The sequence below is a fragment of the Chlamydomonas reinhardtii genome, chromosome 13 (assembly GCF_000002595.2).
Source record: "Chlamydomonas reinhardtii strain CC-503 cw92 mt+ chromosome 13, whole genome shotgun sequence".
NCBI classification, from domain to species: Eukaryota; Viridiplantae; Chlorophyta; class Chlorophyceae; order Chlamydomonadales; family Chlamydomonadaceae; genus Chlamydomonas; species Chlamydomonas reinhardtii.
The window spans coordinates 4,564,661-4,585,254 of NC_057016.1; the positions used below are offsets into that span (position 1 = coordinate 4,564,661).

At 64.8% G+C, this 20,594-nt stretch overlaps 4 protein-coding genes across 4 annotated transcripts; 1 reads left to right on the top strand and 3 right to left on the bottom strand.

The window, feature by feature from the left end:
- Nucleotides 1–50: 50 nt before the first annotated feature.
- CHLRE_13g603776v5 (uncharacterized protein) lies at nt 51–984 on the bottom strand. Its single transcript, XM_043069830.1, has 2 exons — nt 746–984; nt 51–553 (listed from the first exon to the last, which is right to left on the bottom strand). Exons 1-2 carry the CDS (start codon nt 763–765, stop codon nt 397–399), a joined length of 177 nt encoding a protein of 58 aa, XP_042917805.1. The 5' UTR covers nt 766–984; the 3' UTR covers nt 51–396.
- A 280-nt stretch (nt 985–1,264) lies between these two features.
- On the top strand, nt 1,265–4,256 carry CHLRE_13g603800v5 (uncharacterized protein). Its single transcript, XM_001699017.2, has 2 exons — nt 1,265–3,145; nt 3,388–4,256. Exons 1-2 carry the CDS (start codon nt 1,322–1,324, stop codon nt 3,655–3,657), a joined length of 2,094 nt encoding a protein of 697 aa, XP_001699069.2. The 5' UTR covers nt 1,265–1,321; the 3' UTR covers nt 3,658–4,256.
- A 17-nt stretch (nt 4,257–4,273) lies between these two features.
- On the bottom strand, nt 4,274–7,564 carry CHLRE_13g603850v5 (uncharacterized protein). The gene is made up of 5 exons (XM_001699067.2): nt 7,125–7,564; nt 6,874–6,963; nt 6,647–6,784; nt 6,307–6,432; nt 4,274–6,112 (listed from the first exon to the last, which is right to left on the bottom strand). The coding sequence occupies exons 1-5, from the start codon at nt 7,185–7,187 to the stop codon at nt 5,498–5,500; spliced, it is 1,032 nt and encodes a 343-aa protein (XP_001699119.2). The 5' UTR covers nt 7,188–7,564; the 3' UTR covers nt 4,274–5,497.
- Nucleotides 7,565–8,760: 1,196 nt separating this feature from the next.
- CHLRE_13g603900v5 (uncharacterized protein) lies at nt 8,761–20,494 on the bottom strand. The gene is made up of 19 exons (XM_043069831.1): nt 20,195–20,494; nt 19,996–20,051; nt 18,355–18,507; nt 17,320–17,392; nt 16,646–16,770; nt 16,269–16,343; nt 15,566–15,658; nt 15,135–15,269; nt 14,700–14,762; nt 14,234–14,333; nt 13,656–13,768; nt 13,125–13,259; nt 12,418–12,462; nt 12,062–12,120; nt 11,735–11,834; nt 11,344–11,463; nt 10,569–10,686; nt 9,924–10,069; nt 8,761–9,751 (listed from the first exon to the last, which is right to left on the bottom strand). The coding sequence occupies exons 1-19, from the start codon at nt 20,250–20,252 to the stop codon at nt 9,641–9,643; spliced, it is 1,878 nt and encodes a 625-aa protein (XP_042917806.1). The 5' UTR covers nt 20,253–20,494; the 3' UTR covers nt 8,761–9,640.
- Between the last annotated feature and the right edge of the window lie 100 nt (nt 20,495–20,594).

The window sequence follows — 20,594 nt, forward strand, 5'->3', positions numbered from 1 at the left end:
ATGCAACTCCCGGACCGAACCCTGGATCCAGCCGAATGCAGCCCGTGCTGGCCCGACGAATGTTACAATGACAGCCGCCTAGCGGGGCTCTGCTGTTGTTATTGGCGGTGGTCTATGACTCTGTAAACGCTAACCAGACTGCAAGGCCGAAGAGCTCAAGTCAAGACAAGCTTGCTTGAGCTTTCGGAACGCACTAAGCACCGGATGCCGGATTGTACCCGCAGAACCAACGGGGCACGCGGGGACAGCGTCAGCACGTAGGATTGCGTGACACTACGCTGTGCCGAATGCTGCTCGGAGTGCTGGGTCGCTCCGCTGCCAGCTGCAACAGGGCGTGCGCCCCTCCCCCCCGCAAACCTGCAATGCCGGCGGGCTTTCCGGCCAGACAGTCCCAGGTTAGTTAGTCCGGCGCGTGCGGCTGGAGTGGGTGCTGTCGAGGGCGCCGGCTGAGATGCAGCAGAGCATGGAGGCCAAGATCAAAGAGATGGCGGAGCTAGGGGCGCAGATGAGGAATAGGATGAGGATTGGGCCGGGGATGGGACTAGAGGGTGGCCTGTTCGGCGGGGCCGGCCAAGAGGGCGGAGAGGGGGGGGAGGAGGAGGAGGATGGTGAGGAGAGTGAGTGGGAGGAGGTGTGATCCGGCTGTGGTGTGTATGCGGCAGCCAGTACAGCACGCGTGCACGGTGATATCACATGCTGAGGCAGATTCAGTGGCAAGCTGCGGAGGTTGGAGGTTGTGACGCACTTGGACACCAGATGATGCATTATGTACTTGGGCTGTCGTTATGGTGCGTGCAAGTCTCACGTGTTGCTTGTGCATGGCTGTGGCCCGTGCACTGCTTGACTGCTACCCGTTCAGAGCCGTTGCACTAGGTTGCACCTGCAGCTGCGGTGCAAAGAGAATGTCATACCGTATTATGGCTTGGGCCTGCCTGGAGTTATCAGCGTCGAGCGAGGTCAGCTTCTTGCCCGCGCACAGCTTAGTCAGTTGGCTAATTGTGCGTGGAGAGATTGTATGTGTGGATTGGAAGGATGCATGGGCGGAGGGTGAACGGGCACATGGGTGCGGTGCGTGGATGCAGGGCTTGCATCTTCCAGGGGTAGGCCGTGTGCAAGGGCTGCCGTATGAGGGAACTGCCTATGGAGGAGCGATATTAGGGGAATGGATGGGCCGCGACATGTACGAGTTGCGCTTTCGGACGATGGCGGGAACGCGCAAGGACACCGCGGCGAGACCCATCGGCCGGACTTTTGGACTCTTAACCATACACCGACAACTTCCAAGTGCGTGCAACTCCCAAGTGCAGTTTGCGTTACAATTATGAAGCTCTTGGAGGACTCTGGCGAGACGAGGTACTGGGGCGAGTTGCCCAACGAGCTTATTTCCGCGATAGCGAGCTACCTTACCGAGAACGAAGTCGCAACATCCGTCAAGCTTCTCAACAAGCACTATGCGAGCTGTCTCAGCGAGTTTCGAGTCGTGCGCCTGTCGCAGCCGCTGCCGCAGTGGACCCAGCGGCACTACTTCGGTCGCTACGTCCTTGTGGGGCTGGCGTCGGCCTTCCAGCCCTGGCCCTCGCGCGACTTCGTGGCGCACCGGGGCCGCCCCGAGCCGTGGCGCTGCCTCACGCTGCCGCAGCGGCGCCGGCTGCTGAGCCTGGCGGCGTCTTCGGGCGACGGCGGCAGCCTGGAGGCCGCGCTGGCGCAATGCGGCTGCAGCGTGGGGGACGAAGCGGTTAAGTCGGCGGCTATTGCCGGTTGCGTGTCGGCCTGCGAAAAGCTCGTATCTCAGGAGCCCTCTGTCTTCACCCACCAGCTGTTCAGCTTAGCAGCGGAGGCGGGGCAGCTGGAGGTGTGCCGCTGGTATTGGCGGCGGAAGGCGGAGTTGCAGCAGATGTCGATTCGGGATGCGGACATGGAACTGCGCCGTGCGTGCGTTGCGGCGTGCCGGGGTGGTCATGAAGCGCTTGTCAGCTGGCTGGAGCAACAGCATCAACAGCTGGAGCAGCAACCACAACCACACCAGGCACAGCAGCAGCAGCAACAACAACAACAACAGCAGCAGCAGCAGCAGCAGCAGCAGCAGCAGCAGCAGGAGCTGCCCATCCTGAACATGGCTGGCGCTGCAGCCCGGCGGTCGGCAGCTGACTTGCGCCACGCTGCTGACATGGCACTGGCGGCGGCGGAGGGTGGCTTCACGGAGTTATGCGCACGCTGGGCTGAGACGGCGGGGCCAGGCCAGCTACGCCCGGCCATGCTGGCATGCAGGGCTGCTTTGGGTTGCAACCTAGCCGGCCTTCAGCAGTTGGGTTCTTTCTACTACGACCCGTCTCCTGGCATCCGAAGGGTCCGCAATCGCTTCATGGCCCAATGCGCCGCCGCCAGTCCCACGCCCGACTGGAGGGACAAGGTGGACTGGGCGACACAGCAGCGGAATCCGGCGGCCGGCGTGCCGCAGGCGCCTGAGGCGCCGCAGGGTCCGGCGGCCGGCGTGCCGCAGGGGCCTGAGGCGCCGCAGGGTCCGGCGGCCGGCGTGCCGCAGGGGCCTGATGAGGCACCAACAGCACAGGATTTGAATGAGGTAGCACAGGCAGCCTTCTGTGTCGCAGCGGGCTTTCCTGACTGGCACCTGCGGCTGCAGCATCTGCGGTCGCGTGGCCTGCAGCTGCTGGATGCGGCGCGTATGATTAAGAACGCGGCCGCCGCCGGCAACACAGCCGCGCTGACGTGGCTGCTGGATCAGCCGGAGGGTCAGAGACTGGCGACGCGCATGGAGCTGGGGCAGTCGGCAGTGGCTGTGGGGCATGTGCCGGTGCTGGAGTGCCTGCGCGCGCGGGGCGTTGCGTTTGATGTGTCGCACGCGATCACAGCAGCTTGTCAGGGTCGCGGCGAGGCGCTGCGGTGGATGGCGGGAGTGGTGGCTGCGAGCTTCGCGGCCGTGCGGTCAGGGGTGTGGCTGCGCGCGGCGGCTGCGGGCGTGGAGCTGTCGACTCTGCGGCTGCTGCATGAGCAGCGGGGAACAGCCGTGGACCTGACTGCGTTGGCTGCGGGCGGCAGCGTGGAGGCGCTGGAGTGGGCGTTTGGGCTGCTGGAGCAGGAGCATGCGGCCGGCGTGGCGGGAGGCGGCACGGCGGGGGCGAGCGTGGTAAGGTTTCGGATGGGCACCGTGGGCGGGGCAGCGGGCGAGTAGGGGGGTGGGGCGCGAGAGCAGTGGAGGCGGTCCGGTCGAAGTCGGAGACGTTTGCGGCGCAGACGGCAAATACAAACACGGTGAATGCCGTAGTAGCCGAGCGCTATGTATGGAACATTGCAATGGCAGTATGCGTCAAAGCCAGCCCGCTTCTGCCTCCCAACGTGCCGAATCCGCCACCGCATGACATTTTGCAGGGCGCTACTGGTTCCGGTGTCGGGGCGTACGCGGGGTCTGCTGCCCCGAGCCCTGTGTCGCTGGGGGCGCTGTGGGCAGCTGCGGAGGCTGGCAACTGGGCAACTGCATCCTGGCTGCTGCTGCGGCAGCGCGGTCAGGACTGCTGCCATGAGCTGCTTCCCTTCTTCACACGTAAGGCGGAGGAGGCACTACCGGGGATATACAGGGAGGCAGCGCTAGGTGCGCTGCGATGGCTTGAGGGCGAGCTGGAGCGAGCACCGGCGGGCTGACGGAGAGCAGCGGGAGATGGGAGTGGGGGCAGCGGGTGCAGAGTAGGTAGGGTCGTCGGTCGAGTTGTTGGCGTTCAGGCGCCATCGCGCTCAATGACGCATTCGCCAGCCAGATCCTCAGCTACGGCCGCGGGGAGACGCTGCACATACTGTTGTGGCATGAGAACTGCCGAAGTGCTGTGCAGCTGTAGTGCTCAAGTGCAGTTGGTGGGGTGGAACGCCGTACGTACGATGGAAGCATGCGCCGTTGGTTGCGTGTGCCAGTGCAACGCCATACGGTGGAGGTAGAGGTGTTTTACAGGTTTGCTTATTTTCCAGTTGGTTTTTTTGTGCGTGAAGGGAGTGTGTGGAGTCGATGAAGCATGGGCGTGTGTTGACGGGACACATGGGTCTGATTCGAAGAAACGTGGAGCGCCGAGCGCCAGGGGACAGAGGAGGCGGACCAGCGGATTAGGAGTTCAGGACCCTGTTGACGTAGCGGGTCGTGTGCAAGGGCTGGTGTACTGGGAAGTGTCCATGTGCGGTGGGAGGAGCAACAGTAGGGAAACGGATGGGCCGTGAGACGTGTGTGAGTGCTGAACCCACGCTGTCCGGCACGAGGCACGTGGAAGAAGTGTGGAGCCCAAGCTTTAAAGTCTTGCACTCGGCGCCCGTCCACACCAGACTCCGTCACTGCCTGTTTCCCCGCTCATTGGTAATAGGTAATGCCGGCGTTGGGCATTTATACTGCCACTGGCGCCGCAAGCACGGCCAAGGCTCCGCGACAGCGCCCCCAATTCACTGTGGGCTCGTTAGCGACCTTCAAACCTCCTAGCAAGGGCTCTGACTCATGCAATCCGCCTGCAAGCCAAGTCGCATCACATCACGGCGCCCCACCAAACCCAGGACACGCGCCTAACCGTCGCGCGCATGTACCACACCCGACGCACGCGCCCCTTGCAGCCACGTGCGTGATCCACACGCGCGGTCGGCAGCATGAAACAGTGCTGGCGCTTGGCACGCTGCCGTGCCACGCCATTCGCACCCTGCTGCGCGACTGCTCTCGTTTCTACGGCAGCGGCGAAAGAGCGCACACCGGCCGAGCCCGCGGCTCTGTCACGTCCACCTCATATGCCGAGCCTCCCGCCAAACACAGGCCGCTGGCCGCCCGCCCGTGCCCGCCCTCGGCGCCAAGCGCAGCGTCAGCCCCCGCCACGTCACCCCTCCCCCAGCCTGCGACCACACCCATCGCAAGCGGACGTCCCTGTTTGGCTCGGGGCAAAGAAAAAAGCCCGACTGCACCACAGGACCAGCACAACCGCCGCGCTGCGCACAAGGCCTCTAGGCGCGCGGCCCGGCGACTTTTGAACACGATCACACGCCACACACGCCGTACACCATATCAGACCTGGCTCCCGCCTTGTCTGGAGGGACGGACCGCCGCGCACGCCGCGACCAGAGACACGCTCTAGTACTTCGGCGTCCACGCGATCACCCTCTCCATCCTACCACGCCGCGCCGGCATCCGCCTGGCGCGGTCCAGTGGCCACCTCACGCGCACATGACACCGCATGTGTTTAAAAGCGGACGTCAGCGGCGACCGACACCTCAGCTCCAAGCCTCCGCTACCGCGCCCTCGCTGTAGCCGGACAGACTTAACCCGCTACTCCTGGGCTCTCGACCAGCCCTTACCGCCACCAGCTCCTCGCGCCCAGCTATCCGACAGCGCCGCTTCCAGCCGCGCGCCTCCATTCCGCAAAGCCTCCGCTCCCGCCCGTGCGCCGCCCTGGGCGCCTCTGTCACCCGGCAAATTTACGCCGCTGCCGAGGGCACACAAAACGAGCATTCGGCGACACGCCGTTTACTTGGCGGCAGCCGCCGCTGCCGCCTGGTCGCGCAGCTTCTTGCGCAGGCGCTTCTTCTGCGACTTGGTCATGCCGCCGTTCGCGCCATCGTCGTCGCCGTCCTCGCTCTCAGACTCCTTGACGTTCATGGCCGCCGCCCTCTGTGCCAGCGCCGCAGCCGCCGCCTGCGCCTGCGCAGCCGCCTGCGCCTTGGCGGCAGCCGCCGCCTGCACCTGAGCGGCCGAGGGCGCCGCGGGCACCGGGCGAGCCGGCGGGTGGTGGGCCGCGGGAGCGGGCGCGTGCGCCGCTGGCCGCGGCGGCGGCATGGCTGCCGCAGGGCGAGGGGCCGCGTGCGGCGGCGGGCCGGCGGGCCGGGGGCCGGCGTGCGGCGGAGCACCCGGGCGCGGCGCGTGGTGCGCGGGAGCGTGGTGGGCCGGCGCGTGGTGCGCGGGGCCGTTCTGGGCCGGGCGGGGGCCGGGGTGCGCGGGCCCGTGGTGGGGGGCGCCGTGGTGCGCCGGGCCGTGTCCGTGGGGAGCACCGTGGGGAGGGCCAGCCGGGCGCGCGCCGTACTGCTGCGGCGGCGGCACGTGCCGCCCGGGCGGGGGCCCCTGGGGCAGCCGCAGAGGAGCACCCTGTGCGCAGCGGCGTCATTGAGATGTCGTGAGCCTGGTTAGAACCCCAACCCAGATGGCATAATAGCCTACTGCGATGTTGCCATTCCTGGTGTACGACGCCGTGTCCACCTGGCAAGCATTACGAGCCCCGTTCGCGTCATCCCCGTTCGCGTGAATCATGTCCCCCACACAAAGACTGAGACGGAGCTCACCTGAGGCGCCGGTGCGCGCGCGCCGGGTGGCGGGTGATAGCCGCCCTGGTGGGGAGGCCGATGCGGCGGCTGGTGCGGCGGCGGCGCGTGGGCCGGCGGGCGCACACCCTGGGGGGCCATCGGTGCCTGCAGTTCCATTCCGTACGCATCCGCGAGTCATGAAAGGTACTCCAACAACGACTGACAACAAAACCCTTGTCCGCCATACAGGACAGATTCAAACACCTCAAAGTTGCAACCCTCAAAGCTAGTCACCGTGACACGATTTTAATCTCCTCCTTGCCAAAAAGATCCAACCCCGGGCGCACAAGAAACCACATCGCCCACGAGCAGTACCCACCGGCGGGCGCACACCGGGTGTGGCCGGGGCCGCAGGGCCAGGGGCCGGCACAGGCGGCTTCACAACGCCGTTAGCAGCAGGTGGCGCGGTACCAGTCGCCTTGATATAGTCCTGGTACTCGCTGGGGAACTCCAGGTGCTGCGGGCGAAGGAGGAAGTGGGCATGAACGTTTTGTGCATGGGGGTCTTCGGGTTCCTGCCACCGCGACGCTCCGCTTTGTTGCTTACCGCGACCGTCGGCGGCTGGAACACAACCGGCTTCTCGAACGGCTTCTGGGGAGGGAACGCGATGAAGCCCGAGCCCACGACGTTCGGGTTCTGCGCGGAATGCACCCGAGATCAGCGCGAAGCCGACAATATGTTCTCAGGGCGCGAGCACGAGAAGCTCCAGAAGCAAGGAGCAACGCCAAAAAGGGGTCCGAAAGGCCCAAGCGGTGCTTCGTCGTTCCCGGGCCATGCCACCTCCTAGCGCCGCTCACCGTGATTGCCATCGTGAGATGGTCAATCCGATCCTGTTCCGTTCGATACGCGTTCGAAGTCATGGTTACTACTGGATCCTGCTGAACAAGCCCTGCTCTTTCAAGAAGTGCCCCGTCCCGTCCTCTCTATATATCAAGGGACGGCGGCAAATAGTCTTTAGAACAAACCAACAGACCCAGAACTCTCCTAACGCGTGACCAGGTCAAGTTTGCCGCTTTTTCCCGCTGCAAAATCCCATGCAGCCCGCGATCGCTAGTCCAGGTCCAGCGACTGCTCTGATGGCGCTGTCTCTGTAGAAACAGCAACTTTCATCTAATGGTCATACGGCGATATAGCTGCATGCTCAGTTTGCCGCACATCAACACGCAAACACTTGCCGTCCTTCGAGAAGCTGCGCAAGGGTCACGGTCTGCTCTGGGCACGCCTCTGGTCCTGTAATCATAATCACATGAGGCTTTTACTAGGAGTATGGGATGGGCGCGGGGCACAGGGGGTCGACTTCGGGTTCTGGGGGCGTGGCTGCCTCCCGGCGCTTTAGACTGGTCCCAGAACTGCGACTGGATGAGGCGCTTGAGCGCAAGGCAGGGCACCAGCTGCTGCGGCGTCAGCGGCAGGCCCGAACCCCGGCCTCGACCCCGGCCACAGCTCGGAAGTGGCAGTAGCCGTGGCGTTCGCACCGGCTGCAAGTGCGGCCTTCTCCAGGGCCGCTGACCAGCACACCCAGCCGCGCCGCCGCCACCAGCGCAAGGGCTGGGGCCAGGGTTGTAAGTACCAGCCCAAACTAGACCAAACCAAGCAGGGGTCGGGGCAGGGTCTGGGGCTGGGGCGCTAGGCAGAGGCACCCGGCGCGGTGGCAGGCACTGGCAGCGGCGGGCCAAGGCGCCGGCGCGGAGGCGGCAGACGCGATCCGCCTGACACGTCAGCAAGGGATGCTGGCGCCAGATGGCGCGGCCGGCCGGAGCAGCAGCGGCGCTGGAAGGTGCGGCGACCGGCGCGGGTGTTGAAGGCGGAGGGGAGGGCGTACAGCAGCACCCGCGCCCCGGCTGCAGCCAACGGCCTGAAGTAGCCTGCACAGGCACCGGCTGCAGTGCCTCTTCGCCGGCGCTGCGGCGGAGGAGCAGCCGGCGACGGCTGCGGCGCAAGCAAAAGCCCCAGCAGCTCCCAACCGGTCTGGGGGTGGTGTACGTGCTGCGGTATGACCACAAGCCCACAACCCCACCTTCCGCCGTAAGCGCCGGGACGCCTACCGCTGCCGTGACCAAGCGCGGCACCGCCGCACCGGCTTGTGGAGCGGCTCACAGGCCACCGGGCGATGCCACAGCCGCCAACCGCAATCGCCTACTGCCGATGCTGATGGGATGCGAGCTCATGGGCAATGGCCGGCCGCCGGCGCCGCGCCGACTGCCGCCGCCGCCACAGCCGCAGCGGGTGATGGAGATGGGGGCTTGCGGCGAGTGCATGGGCGGTCCTTGTATCACGGCGCTGCATTGCACTAGAACCAATTGAGCCCACTTCGGACATCGATTTTATTTGGGTACCGAGCTGCCTGGCGAGCTAGCTGCGGCCCGGATGAGCAGGGCCTGGCGGAACGCATCCCACCCTACCTCACGAACTTGCAGGGGTGCGTGCGTGCATGCCATACCACGCTTACACAGCAGAGGCCAGAGGCCGCGCCACGGCACCAGCCGGGCCTTGTCCCCGGCCCCCCGTCGCATCACGTTCTCCTAGCCATCCCCATCACAAGTCAGTCTGCATGGCCCATCACCTGCACGCAGCACGCAGCCCTTTCAAATCCCTGGCAGCGTCTATATACCCCTTGCAGCGAGCTCTGCCACGCACATCACTACTACCCAAGCATAACCACCTGCTCCCGGGGACGCGGGCATACCGCACTCACTGCGCCGCAGCGCCGCGCACGCATCTTTTGTACGGAGCTATGGCGGCTCTGCTTCATGCGTGCTGCATAGGCGCTCGCCTGCCACCCCTGACAGGCGCACCGTTCCGCGCTTGCTACGATATCCCCGGCAGGTGCCAGTGGCCCGCGCTCGGGCGGACCATGACGGTGCGGCCAGCAGCTCTTGGAAACAAAGCCCTCTCCGCACCTGATCCGTAGCCACAAGGACATATCATCCTAGCTAGCTGCCTGGAGCTCCTCCGTCCGTCCTGTGCTTCTGCGATGCCCCGCTTAGACCGCCGCCCGTGCTCCGGCTCCTCCAACACATGCCGGGCAGTACGGTACCGCACCCGCTCTCACATCACCACAGTCCTGTGGCCCCGTCGGGCCATAGGCCATGCACGCACGCGCCTTCACCCCGCCCCACCTCACACTCAATTGGTAATCTGAATCCCCGCTGAAAACACCCAGCCCCGTCACAAGCCCTCAAGCGCCTCCTCAGGACACCAATCCAGCAGCCCACCGACCGAGCACCCATCAATGTCCGATCGCCGCCAGCGCCACTGTTCTCAGCAGCAGCAACCACCGGCCAGCTAGCTAGGCCGCCAGTGCCCCGGCTTCTCAGTTGCTGAGGGGCTCCAATTTGGACTGGTAGAACTGGTCGAACACGAAGGGCTCGATGTTCAACTCAAGGGCCGACACCGGGTACGGCAGCTCAAAGGCCGTCAGCACCTGAGGGGCCGGGTGCGGGAGTTTGCAAGTGGGCACTGCGCGTCAGTCGCCGTGTCATGATTTGAAGATACATCCCTCCCCCTCCCCCTCCCCCTCCCCCTCCCCCTCCCCCTCCCCCTCCCCCTCCCCCTCCCCCTCCCTCGCCCCCTCCGCCTGCCCTCGCCCCCCTCACCTCTGGGTGCACGATGCCGAACACGCCCACGGGCTTGTCGCCGCAGGTGGAGGCGAACACCGCGGCCTGGCGCCCGGGGAACAGCGCGGGGTCGGCGGCGGGCGCCCAGTGGTAGGACACGGGCGCGGAGGAGGCGCCGGGCTCGTCTGCAAGGCGGCAGGGGACAGGGGGAGGGGGGCTTACATGCATTAAGTTTACGAAGTGAAGTCGGGGGGCGGGTGTTGGCGTGGGGGTGTGTGTGGTGTGGGCGGTGAGGGGGTGGTAGTGGTGACAGGGGTGGCGGTGGTGACAGGGGCGGCGGTGATGACGGGCCGAGGCAGGATGAGCAGGAGGAGGGAGCAAAGCGAGAGGGCTCAGCAAGAGGACTAAAGCAAGACCGCCCCGAGTAACAACTTGCTAGCGAACGGCGCTGGAGAGGCACGCTGATGCATTCACCTGTCTCGCCTCCCGCTCCCCATTCTATCAGTTCCCTTCGGGCTTTCCCTGATTTCGGCTTGTCATTGGTTCTTGTCTTGGTTTGGTTGGGCTTGTGATGTAGTACCGGTACCACCCACGCACACAAGACGCACAAAAGACACAACACACACACGCCCGCCCCCCCTCCACCTCCCCCTCCCTCTCCCTCCCTCCCCCTGCCCCGCTCACCCCTGTACGGCACGCCCAGCACCTCCATGACCCTGTTCAACAGGCCGTGCACCACCTCGAAGCCGCTCTCCTTGGCGCAGTACACCGCCACCAGCCGCCGCTCGTTGCGCGCGCCAACCTGGAGCAGCAGGGGCAGAGGCGGTGGTGTGATTGAGAGGGGGGGTTACAATTCATGATTAGTTAAGAAGTCACGGCGTAGCCAGGTGAAGGCGTAGCCAGGTACAGTAGCATGGTAGACGCGAGGGGGGGGGAAGGGTTGCAAGGATGGTACAGAAAAATGTAGCGAGGCCATGCAAGCGACGGGTCAAGGCAGGGTGCAGGAGTGGAGGGTAGGGGAGAGGGGAGGTGGGGACATGGGATGGTGTGGCACGGGCGGATCGACGGATTGAAGTGTGTGACGGAGTTGCGGTGTACGGTGATGCTGAGGTGGAGGTGGACGTGAGGTGGAGGAATGAGGGAGGATTGTGAGTGCAACGCCTGGGGCTCCTCAGCAGGTGTGTTGTGTCAGTCACTGCTTTAATCAGTGCCATTTTTGGTTTTTTCCTGAGCATCAGGGGAGCTGTTTCCAAGCCGCGCAGCTTGTGGGTCATGCGGCTCGAGCCGCCATGAAAATGCACTTGCCGTGATACCCCTGTCATGATGGGGTATGTGTGCCACCCACCCACCCACCCAAACCACCCACCCACCATCACCCACCCACCCACCCACCCACCCACCCACCATCCTCCTCCCCACCTCCCCACCCCACCTCCCCACCTATCGCCGCCCCCCTCACCGCCACGGCGCTGTCCAGCAGGATGGCGTCGCTGACCTCGAACAGCTTGATGGGCAGCGCGTTCTCCTTGTTGGCGCCCAGCGTCTTGAGCGCGCTGCTCAGCAGGCTGCTGCGGCACACCTGCGGGGAGGGAGGGAGGGAGGCCAGGGGGCACGAGGGGCAGGGGCGAGGTTACAGGTAGTGAGGCTGCACATTGAGCCCCAACTCGGAGCGGCGGAGAGGTACACAGAGGCACAGAGGCACACGCATCCACAAGCACACGCACACGAGCATTTACATGGGTTTGGATCCATATGGCCCCACCAAGTCCTTGAAGTCCGGAGGCGACAACCACAGGCCCCACGCCCCGCCCCACGCCCCGCCGCCGCAGCGCTCCGCCCCCCTCCCTCACCTCGAACTCGGCTGTGGCGGGGTTGCCAATCTCCACCGCTGTGGCGCCGTCGTCGGGCCGCCGGAGCTGGTCGAAGTTCTCCGCGCGGGACACCAGCGCCCTGTTGAGTATGTGTGTGTGCGCATGTGCGAGTGAGACGTGCGAGCGCAGGTTGGAGAGTGTGAAAGCAGATCTGCAGGCGTGGCCCGCATCAAGGAGCCCGCGCTGTGCTGTATCCTAACAGACAACAACATGCTTACACGCACTCCCTGACACACATGCACACATACACACACGTCTACACACATCTACACACACACCCCTCTACACGCACGCGCAACCTCTCACCATGTGAGCACCTCGGTGAATCCAGCCATGGCCAGCTCCGAGCGAAGCAGCTCCGTCACCTGGTGGGGTGTTGGGTTGGGTTGGGGGTTGAAATGATGGCGGGATGCTGAAATGCAAAGAGACGGCAATGCTGGAAAGGGCGGGTGAGTGTGAAGGACGTGCATGGGGTGCGGACAGTGACTTGAAAATGATTCCCGAGCTTAATTACTTGCTCACCTCCATGAGCTGTTACAAAACAACGCAAACGCACACACACACACACACACACACACACACACACACACACACACACACACACACACACACACACACACACACACACGCACACACACACACACACACACACACACGCGCACCTGGTTGAGCGGCAGCTCGCGGCCCTGGGTGGCGGTGGGCGGGATCTGAGGCAAGCGGCGGGAGGGGAGGGAGGCGGAGGAGGGGGAGGAAGGGTGAGGAATGGTGAGGAATGGTGAGGAATGGTGAGGAAGGGGGGTAGCCATGTACGGGGGTTGGAGGGATTCCAGGGGCCCAAAGGGGGAGGGCGAGATAGTGGCTCACGACCAACGCATGTGTGTGCACGTGTATCATGTAAGCAGGTGATGGCACGCCGCGTACGCAGGGCGCACCCGTGCCACGCGGGGATTCTTTCTCCTCAGCAGGTGTGTTGTGTCAGTCACTGCTTTAATCAGTGCCATTTTTGGTTTTTTCCTGAGCATCAGGGGAGCGTTGCAGCGTGCCGGTGCGGCCCACCTCCTGCGCCTATGCAGTGCAGAAGCTACGTGCTGCGCTCCCTTGCCACACGCCCGCCGCCCAGCTCTATCCCAAACCCATCCGCCCGCAACTGCCACTCCGCTCCCGGGCCCCATCTCACGCCCTCTACCGCACAGCCCTCCCCCGCTCCTCCCCCGCTCCCACCCCATTCCCACAACCCCCAGCCCCAACCCCAGCCCTAACTCCTCTTCTCCCCCCCCCCCCCCGCAAGGCCGCAACACCACACCTGCTCTCTACTCCGCTACACTTCTCTGTACCAATCCTTGCACCCCCCCTCGCCTCCCCTGCTCACCCGCGTGGCGATGTTGTTGTAGCCGTGCGCGATGGCCACGTCCTCCGCCACGTCACAGGCGTGAAGGATGTCGGAGCGCGTGGGCGGCACCGACACAGACAGAGCGGTGCCGTCGGGGCCCAGCGTGGCGGACACCTGCGGGGTGGAGGCGGAGGCAGGCGGAGGCAGGCAGGCGGAGGGGCAGGGGTTGCATTCATGGCGAGGTAAGGAGAAGCGAGGTTGTAGCCAGGCACAATGGCACAGCAGGTGCGTCGTTACCGATAAACGTGGAGGGGATACGTGTCGCACGTTACGCTTGGCAGTGCAAGGCCGGAAGCGGTCAAGCAGCGGCTGCAACTTACAGGGGGTGCAAGGTGGTCAGGCATCCAGGCCTCTCATGGATCGTACCTGCCCGGCCTCGCGCATCCCCTCCAAGACACCCACACACGCATACACACACGTACACACACAGAGGTTTTGTGTTTCCCATTTTCGTGTTTCCTTATGCACACGCACACACGCGCACACACGCACACACACACGCACACACACCTGCATCTTGTTGAGCAGTGTTGCGATGTCGGGTCCGGGCAGGCTCACGCCCAGCAGGCTGTTGACGTAGGTGGTGGTCAGGTCCAGGCGGCGGCAGGACAGGTCGGGGTAGACTGCGGCGGGAGGGCGGGTGGGAGGGGGGAGCAGGGCGTGGCGGGTGGGCGGTTACTTTTATGATTATGGAACAAGTGAAGGCGTAGCCAGGAGCAGTAGTAAAGCAGGCGCGCGTGGGGTGGGGCGTTGCAAGGATTGGTACAGAGAAGTGTAGCGAACAGGGATAAGGGGTGGGCGGGCGGGTGGGTGGGTGTGGGTGGTGCAATCGGGTCGGCAGCCGAGGAAGAGACAATGCCAATCATACGGTAGGTGCAGCGGGTAACAAAGCGGGTGCGTGGCGGGACGCGGTATAGCAGCAGTGCGCGAGGGTGTGGCGGCGGCTGCAGACTACTGCGCACTGCTGCTACTGCGTATCGCTGCTACTGCGCACTGCTGCTACTGCGTATCGCTGCTACTGCGCACTGCTGCTACTGCTGCCAGCTGCTACTGCGTGCTACTGCTACTGCCTGCCCTCCGTCCCTCACCGGTCTTGTTGCCGAATGCGTCGGTCACCTCCACCGGCTCCACCTCGAAGGGCCGGCTGCAGTACTCGCTGAACATGGTCACCACCGTGTTCAGCACCACCTGGCGGCAGGAGGGGGAGGGAGGGACAGTAGCATAGTAGACGCGTTGTTACCGATGTCCGTGAAGTTCAGCGGGGGTAAGGTAGGAGGGGGGGAGAGGGGGAGTAAAGAAACAAAACGAAGCCCGCCCAGACGGCGCCGGGGTTACTTACAGATACCCCCAATATAACGATTGAGAAGATGTGCGTGTGTGGGTGTGTGGGTGTGTGGCGTGTGGGAAGCGTACCGTGGGTGCATAGTGTAGATACGAGGGGAAATACGGGGTGTAAAACCACCGCCACCCACCCCCATCACCACCTCCCCGGCCAGCTCATCCCCCCTGTCTCCCCATCCTCCCCACCCCTCCCCCGGCTCTACCCCTCCCCACCTTGGCCTTGGTGAGGTCAGTGGCAGTGCACTCGATGAACACGTCCTTGGTCTCCAGCGAGATCTGTGCGTACATGAGGGTGTGGGGTGGGACTCTGTGTTGTGGCAGCGTGTAGACGGGGTTGTTCGCTGCCTGGAGGGCGCTTGTTCGCTCCCTGACGGGCCATGGTAAGTGAGGGCGCTGTGCTCATGAGAAAACCGCTGGCTGTGACTAGTGACAGTTCCACGGGCCCAACTGACACGCTTCGTGTGGCCCCAGTCCCTATCACCCTGCCTCCCTCCCTCCCTCCCCCCCTTGGGGACTATTGTCGCGTGCCACTCAGTTGTCAAGCATCGGCCACTCTCTCCTCCTCGCTCTATTGCATTGGGTTTGGTTCAGTTTGGGCTGGTATCTACAACCCCCTCCTCCCCCCCCCCCACACACACACACACTCACGGCGCTGTGCTGGCCGTTGATGATGGGCGGCAGCGACAGCACTGTGCGGTTGGCGTCGTAGATCACGGGGTACACCACCGAGCTGTGGATGATGGGGACAAACTTCTTGAGCTTCTGGTCGTTGTCCAGGTAGTACTGCGGCAGTTGGCGGTTGGGGCGGTTGGGGTGGTTGGTTGGTTGGTTGGTTGGGGGTTAGTTGAGGGGCACTGGGGTTGGAGGTAGTGGGTTGGGGGGTTGGGGCGGCGGTGGACGGCGCACACACACACTCACACACACAGACGGCTGTGCAGCAGCCGTCCCCTAGGCCCGCGACCTAGGCCCGCGACCTTGGCCCTATCCTCTGCCATCCTAGTTCACAGTGCCCGCATGCACACAGCTGCCCCCCCCCCACACACACACACACACACGCGCACACACGCGGCCGCCCACACCTGCATGAGCTCCTTGGCGTTGAACTCGCGCGTCTGCTTGAGCGGCACGAAGCGGATGTCCTCGGGCGGCAGAGCCTCGTAGGTGAAGGGGCCCTGAGGAGCGGGGGAGGGAGGGAAGGAGGGGGAGAGGGAGGGGGGTTACATGCATTAAGTTTACGAAGTGAAGTCGTCGGGGGGAGGGGGAGGGGGAGGGGTGAGTGCAAAGATGGTTAGGAATGCACTGAAGACTGCAGACGAAGTCGTTACCAAATGGGGAGAGGGAGGGAGGAGAGGGGGTTGCAAGGATCTTTGGAAAAGCGGGGAGGAGAGGGGGGCGAGGAGGAAGGGGCGTTGAAAATTGGGTATGAAAGCCCTGTATGACTCTCAACTTCTGTTGCTGCCAAGCTGTGTCGGGGTAGCACCCGCTGTCCAGCTATACGGTGCCGCTATACACGCCCCCAGCTCCCCTCCTTACATACACCGCCGCTCCCCCAGCTCCCCCGCTGGGCCTCCCTGGATCTAGCAAAACACACACATACATACACACGCCCCCCTCCACACACACACACGCCCCGCGTAGGTATTTGTCCGTAACTGCGCACGCGTGTTTGGCGGCTTTGTTCCGTTTGTGTTGTGTTCAACACACACGCCGCCCTCCACACACACGCGCCCCCCTCCACACACACCGCTACCCCTCCCCCAAATCCCCCCCCCACACACACACCTGGATCTTGGCCAGGTCGTGAGTGCCGATGGCCACCAGGGTGCGCTGCCGGCACAGGTTCTGGTGCAGCTTGTCCTGTCAGTTAGAGGTGGTTGGTTGGTTGGCGGTTAGTTGGTTGGTGGATGGTTGGTGGTTGGGTTTGTGAGGCGCGGTGGGGCGCGATGGCGGGGAGATCTCACAGCAAGCGATGAGGTGACTGGAAAGCCTGGGGAGTGTCATCAGCCCGGTTGCCTTCAAGCGCACACATATACACCCTCAAACTCCCCCCCCCTCGCTTGCAACTAACGCCCCTGCCTGTGCTCCGCTCGTTTCAGCATGGTTTGGTTTACGGTAGTTTGGGCTGGAATACAACCCCCTCCGCCCCCACACACCCCCACCTGCAAGTCGATGAAGCTGTTGTAGCGCGCGGCGTCAAAGGCCACGCCGCGCAGCACGGCGCACACCACGAAGGGCCGCACCAGCGACGTCTCCGGCTTAACAGTCATCTGCTGCAGCGGCTTGCCTGGGTGTGGTGTTGGGTGTGGGAGGGGAGCGGATGTTTGAAGGAGAGGGGAGGGGAGGGGGGGAGGGGTTACAAGAAGCGCAGTTGTAGCCAGGAAGCGCCTTGCTGGGACCCGCGCCAGGCCACACGCTGTACGCAATCATCTGCAGGGGTTAATGCTTGCCCGCATCCCTCCCCTCCCCTCCCTCCCCTCCCCTCCCTGGCTTCAGTGCATCCTGTACCGCTTTTCCAACCATCCTTGCAACCCACCGGCTCGCACCCACACCCACACTCCACCCCGCACAGAAGCCGCTGCTTCCAATGCCCCCCCCTCCCCAGAGTCTGCATGGCAAACCTTTCCTGCACGGCTACCCCACCCCCTCGCTCGGTCGCATTGGGTCCGGTTTCGCTGGGGCTGGTATGTACAATGCCCCCACCCGCCACCTCACACACCCGCCATCTCCACCCCGTCCACCCCCACCCGCCGCCCCCACCCGCCGCCCCCGCCCGCCGCCCACACACCCCACGCCCCCTCCACACCCGCCCCCCGCCCCCTCCGCTAGCCCTCACCGCTCATGTCTGCCAGGCGGTACTCGGGCGCCGCCTGGGTCCCGCGGAAGATGTTCAACGCGCGCGCGATGCCCTGTGGCGGCGGAGGCGAGTGGTGTTGCAGGCAAGCGGCGGCGGTGGCGAGTGGCGTTGGAGAGAGGTCAGTGGAAAGTGCGTAGTGAGGGCCAGCATAGGGGGTGGTAGGCGGTGGGTGGCGACAGAGATGCCAGCGCAGTGCGGGGCAGTGGCGGCATGTCGAGAGGCTGAACGTTGGGGTGCGGACGCCGCCGCAACGCCGCCAGTCAGCACACGGCGCCGCGCGCTGAGGCCCGACGTTAGGCTCTGCCCTCGCTCTGTGTGTGTGTTTTGACCGTGTCGCTCCGCAGCCGTGGCGTGTACGGCACCACCGCCCGCCCACCACCGCCCGCCCGCCACGCCCCGCTCCGTGTCTATCTGGCCCCGCCCACCCGCGCCTGCAGTGTCCAGTCCACGTGAAGGGCGGCTGGCGGCGGCACTACATCGCGGCAAATTGCATTGCGGCATTGAGGCCCCGCAAGCTCCCAGGCCAACAAGCCCGGCACGGCGCCGCCGCGTTTGCACGCCCGGCAGCTCCTGCTCCTGCTGTGGCTCCTGCGGCTCCTGCGGCTCCTGCTTCTACTTCTGCTTGTCTGCCGGCCCGCCGCCGGCCGCCCCCGCCCCTGCCGGCCCACTGCCGGCCGCCGCGCCGTGCCAGAGCCTCCACTGCCTCCACAAAGCCTGCTGCCGCTGCTTCTGCTTCTGCTTCTGCTGCTGCATCCGCCACATCGCCGCAGCCGGCGGTCATGCTCCGACGACCCCTGCTGCCGCTGCTGCTGCGCACTGCGCACTGCGGGCTGCGCCGCCGCCGCCGCCGCTGCTGCTCGCCACATGCGGTTGTGCCACCCCGCCGCCCTTCCATGTCAACCCACTGCCCCCCAGGCCTACCCCCACACACTTAAACCCCCCCCTACCGTCTACCACTTACTTAATCAATCAGGTATGTAACCCCCCCCCCCACGCACACACTACCCGCCTCACCTCCACGCACAGCATGTCGTAGCGGTTGGCAGGGATGTCGATCTTGTAGATGACCTCCTCGCTGGCCGCCGCCGCCTCCGCCGCCAGTTTGTTGTCGCCGCCCTTGGCCATGGCGCTGGCCAGCTCCTTCCGGAGCATCTCCTTCTCAGAGGTCTGTGCGAGAATGAGGGAGACAAGAGAGGGATTATGTATGGGAGTAGAACGAGATTAGCTGTGGCAGGCGGGCAGTTAGCGCTACGTGGGCTGTGCGGCCGCCCTGTGCAGTCCGTGGCGCAGAGGTTCCTGTAGCTGCGAACTCCCTCTGCCACCACCCCACCCGGCTGCACACACCCTCCGCCAACCCCACCCCCCATCCCGGCTGCTGTTGCCCCCGCCACCACCGCCCCAATCCCGGCTGCCGCCGCTGCTGCTCCTCATGGCTGGGCTAGCTGCCTGCAGCTGCGCCGCCAAGGCCGCCAACGTAGCACCTCCCAGCCCTGCCACATCATGAATGTGACGTGCGCCTGCTGGCGGACACAGGCGCGCACGCTGGCGCATGTCACACACATGTCCACGCCGCCTGTGCTCATATGCATAGCCAGCGGCCAGAGGCACTGCACTGCACTGCGCTGCACTGCACTGCACCGCACTGCTACAACCGTGACCTTCCGCCACGGCCGCTGCGGCCGCTCTGCCACAGCCGCTGCCACAGTCTCTGCCACTATCACCGGTGCCGCCGAGCCGCTGCCAACGCCGCTGCTGCGGCTGGCGCTGCGACTGCCGCCCGATTGCGCCTGACACCCGCACCCGCACCCGCACGCAGCTGCAGCGGCACTAGGAGCGGCACCAGCAGCGGCACCAGCAGCAGCAGCGGCAGCGGCAGCAACACCAGCAGCGGTCTCCGCTCCCTCCACCGGCAGCCCCGCCGCCAGCAGGAGCTTCTGCCGTGGGGAGACCGCTGCACAGGCGCCTGCCGGCAACGTCGGCCGGCTGCATCCTGGATCGCCGCAACCGCCCGCTGCGGTCCCCTTCGACACACGCATGTCTGGCCCTACGCCAGGAGCGTGTGCGCGCCCGCATGCCGTCTTCAGGCCGCTTGCGCAGTGGCAGCAGCTGCTTGCTGCGTGCTGCGGCCGCGTGCTGGCGGCATCCGCGGGCGCCCCCGAGGAGGCGTCGCGCGGGACTGCTGAGGTGCTGCGCGAGCCGGGGCCCTTGTGCCGGCGCCCCCAGCTGCAGCCGCGGCCCCCCGCGGCCCCGGACACCGCTGCCTGCCGACCATGTGGCCAGCTGGCGGTGGGCAGTGGGCGGACGGGGGGCTTGGCGGTGGCGGTGGCGGTGGCGGTGGCGGTGGTGTTGCCAGAGGCTGTTGGGGCCCAGAGCCAAACCCACGCCCACGTGCCCTCCTGCGGCCCCCCTCCCCGTCGCCTTGTTGTGCGCTTTGACGCCTGGACTGCGTTGCGGCTGCTGGCAGCCCCCCAAGATGAATGAGCTGTCACTTCTGCTGCTGTTGTTACCTCCCAGCAAAGGACCAGAAAAGAAGCAGCAAGGCGGAGGCCCCGACGCTCGAGTGTCACGGCCGAGGGGTAGGGCCCCCGAGCGCATTTAAGCGGATCTAGCCACCCCTGGACTGATCTGGATCGCCCCGCGACTCTCCCTACCCACCACATCGTCCAGCTCGATGCCATACTCGAAGCAGAGGTGGTCGAACTCCTCATCGGCTGCAGAATCGGCACGAAAGGCAGGTCAGGCCTCGCTCGCATAACCCAAACCGCACAGGGCTGCCAGATCAATCATATTTATCCGCTGCAGGAATGGCCAGAGCTTTGCCATGCTCCAGAAGCAAGAGCCGCCGCATACTCACTGTAGACCTTGCCCAGCTTCTCGAATAGCTTATCGCGGTTCACTCCCACCGTAGGCATTTGTAATGTGGGGCTCGAAAAGAATGTTCGGTATAGAGAAGGCGCAAGAGCCGGCCTGGAAGTCGCGAGTTGGTATAGGCCTGCGCTCTCAGCTACGGTTCGCACGCTACGTCGTAATGCAAGTGATGCGAGCTGGAATATCATCGGCCAGCAGCACAATTGGAACAAGTGCCGATGTGCATTGGTTTGGGCTGGAAGTTCCAAACTTGCCCATCACCGTGCAGGTGGCATCGAGCCATTAAATCTCCACAACCAGCTTTAGGCCTGCAAGCAAGTACAAATAACGATCTCGGCTGCAGATCCACCGTGTCGAGCCCGGCGTGCCGGTTGTGAGACTGATTT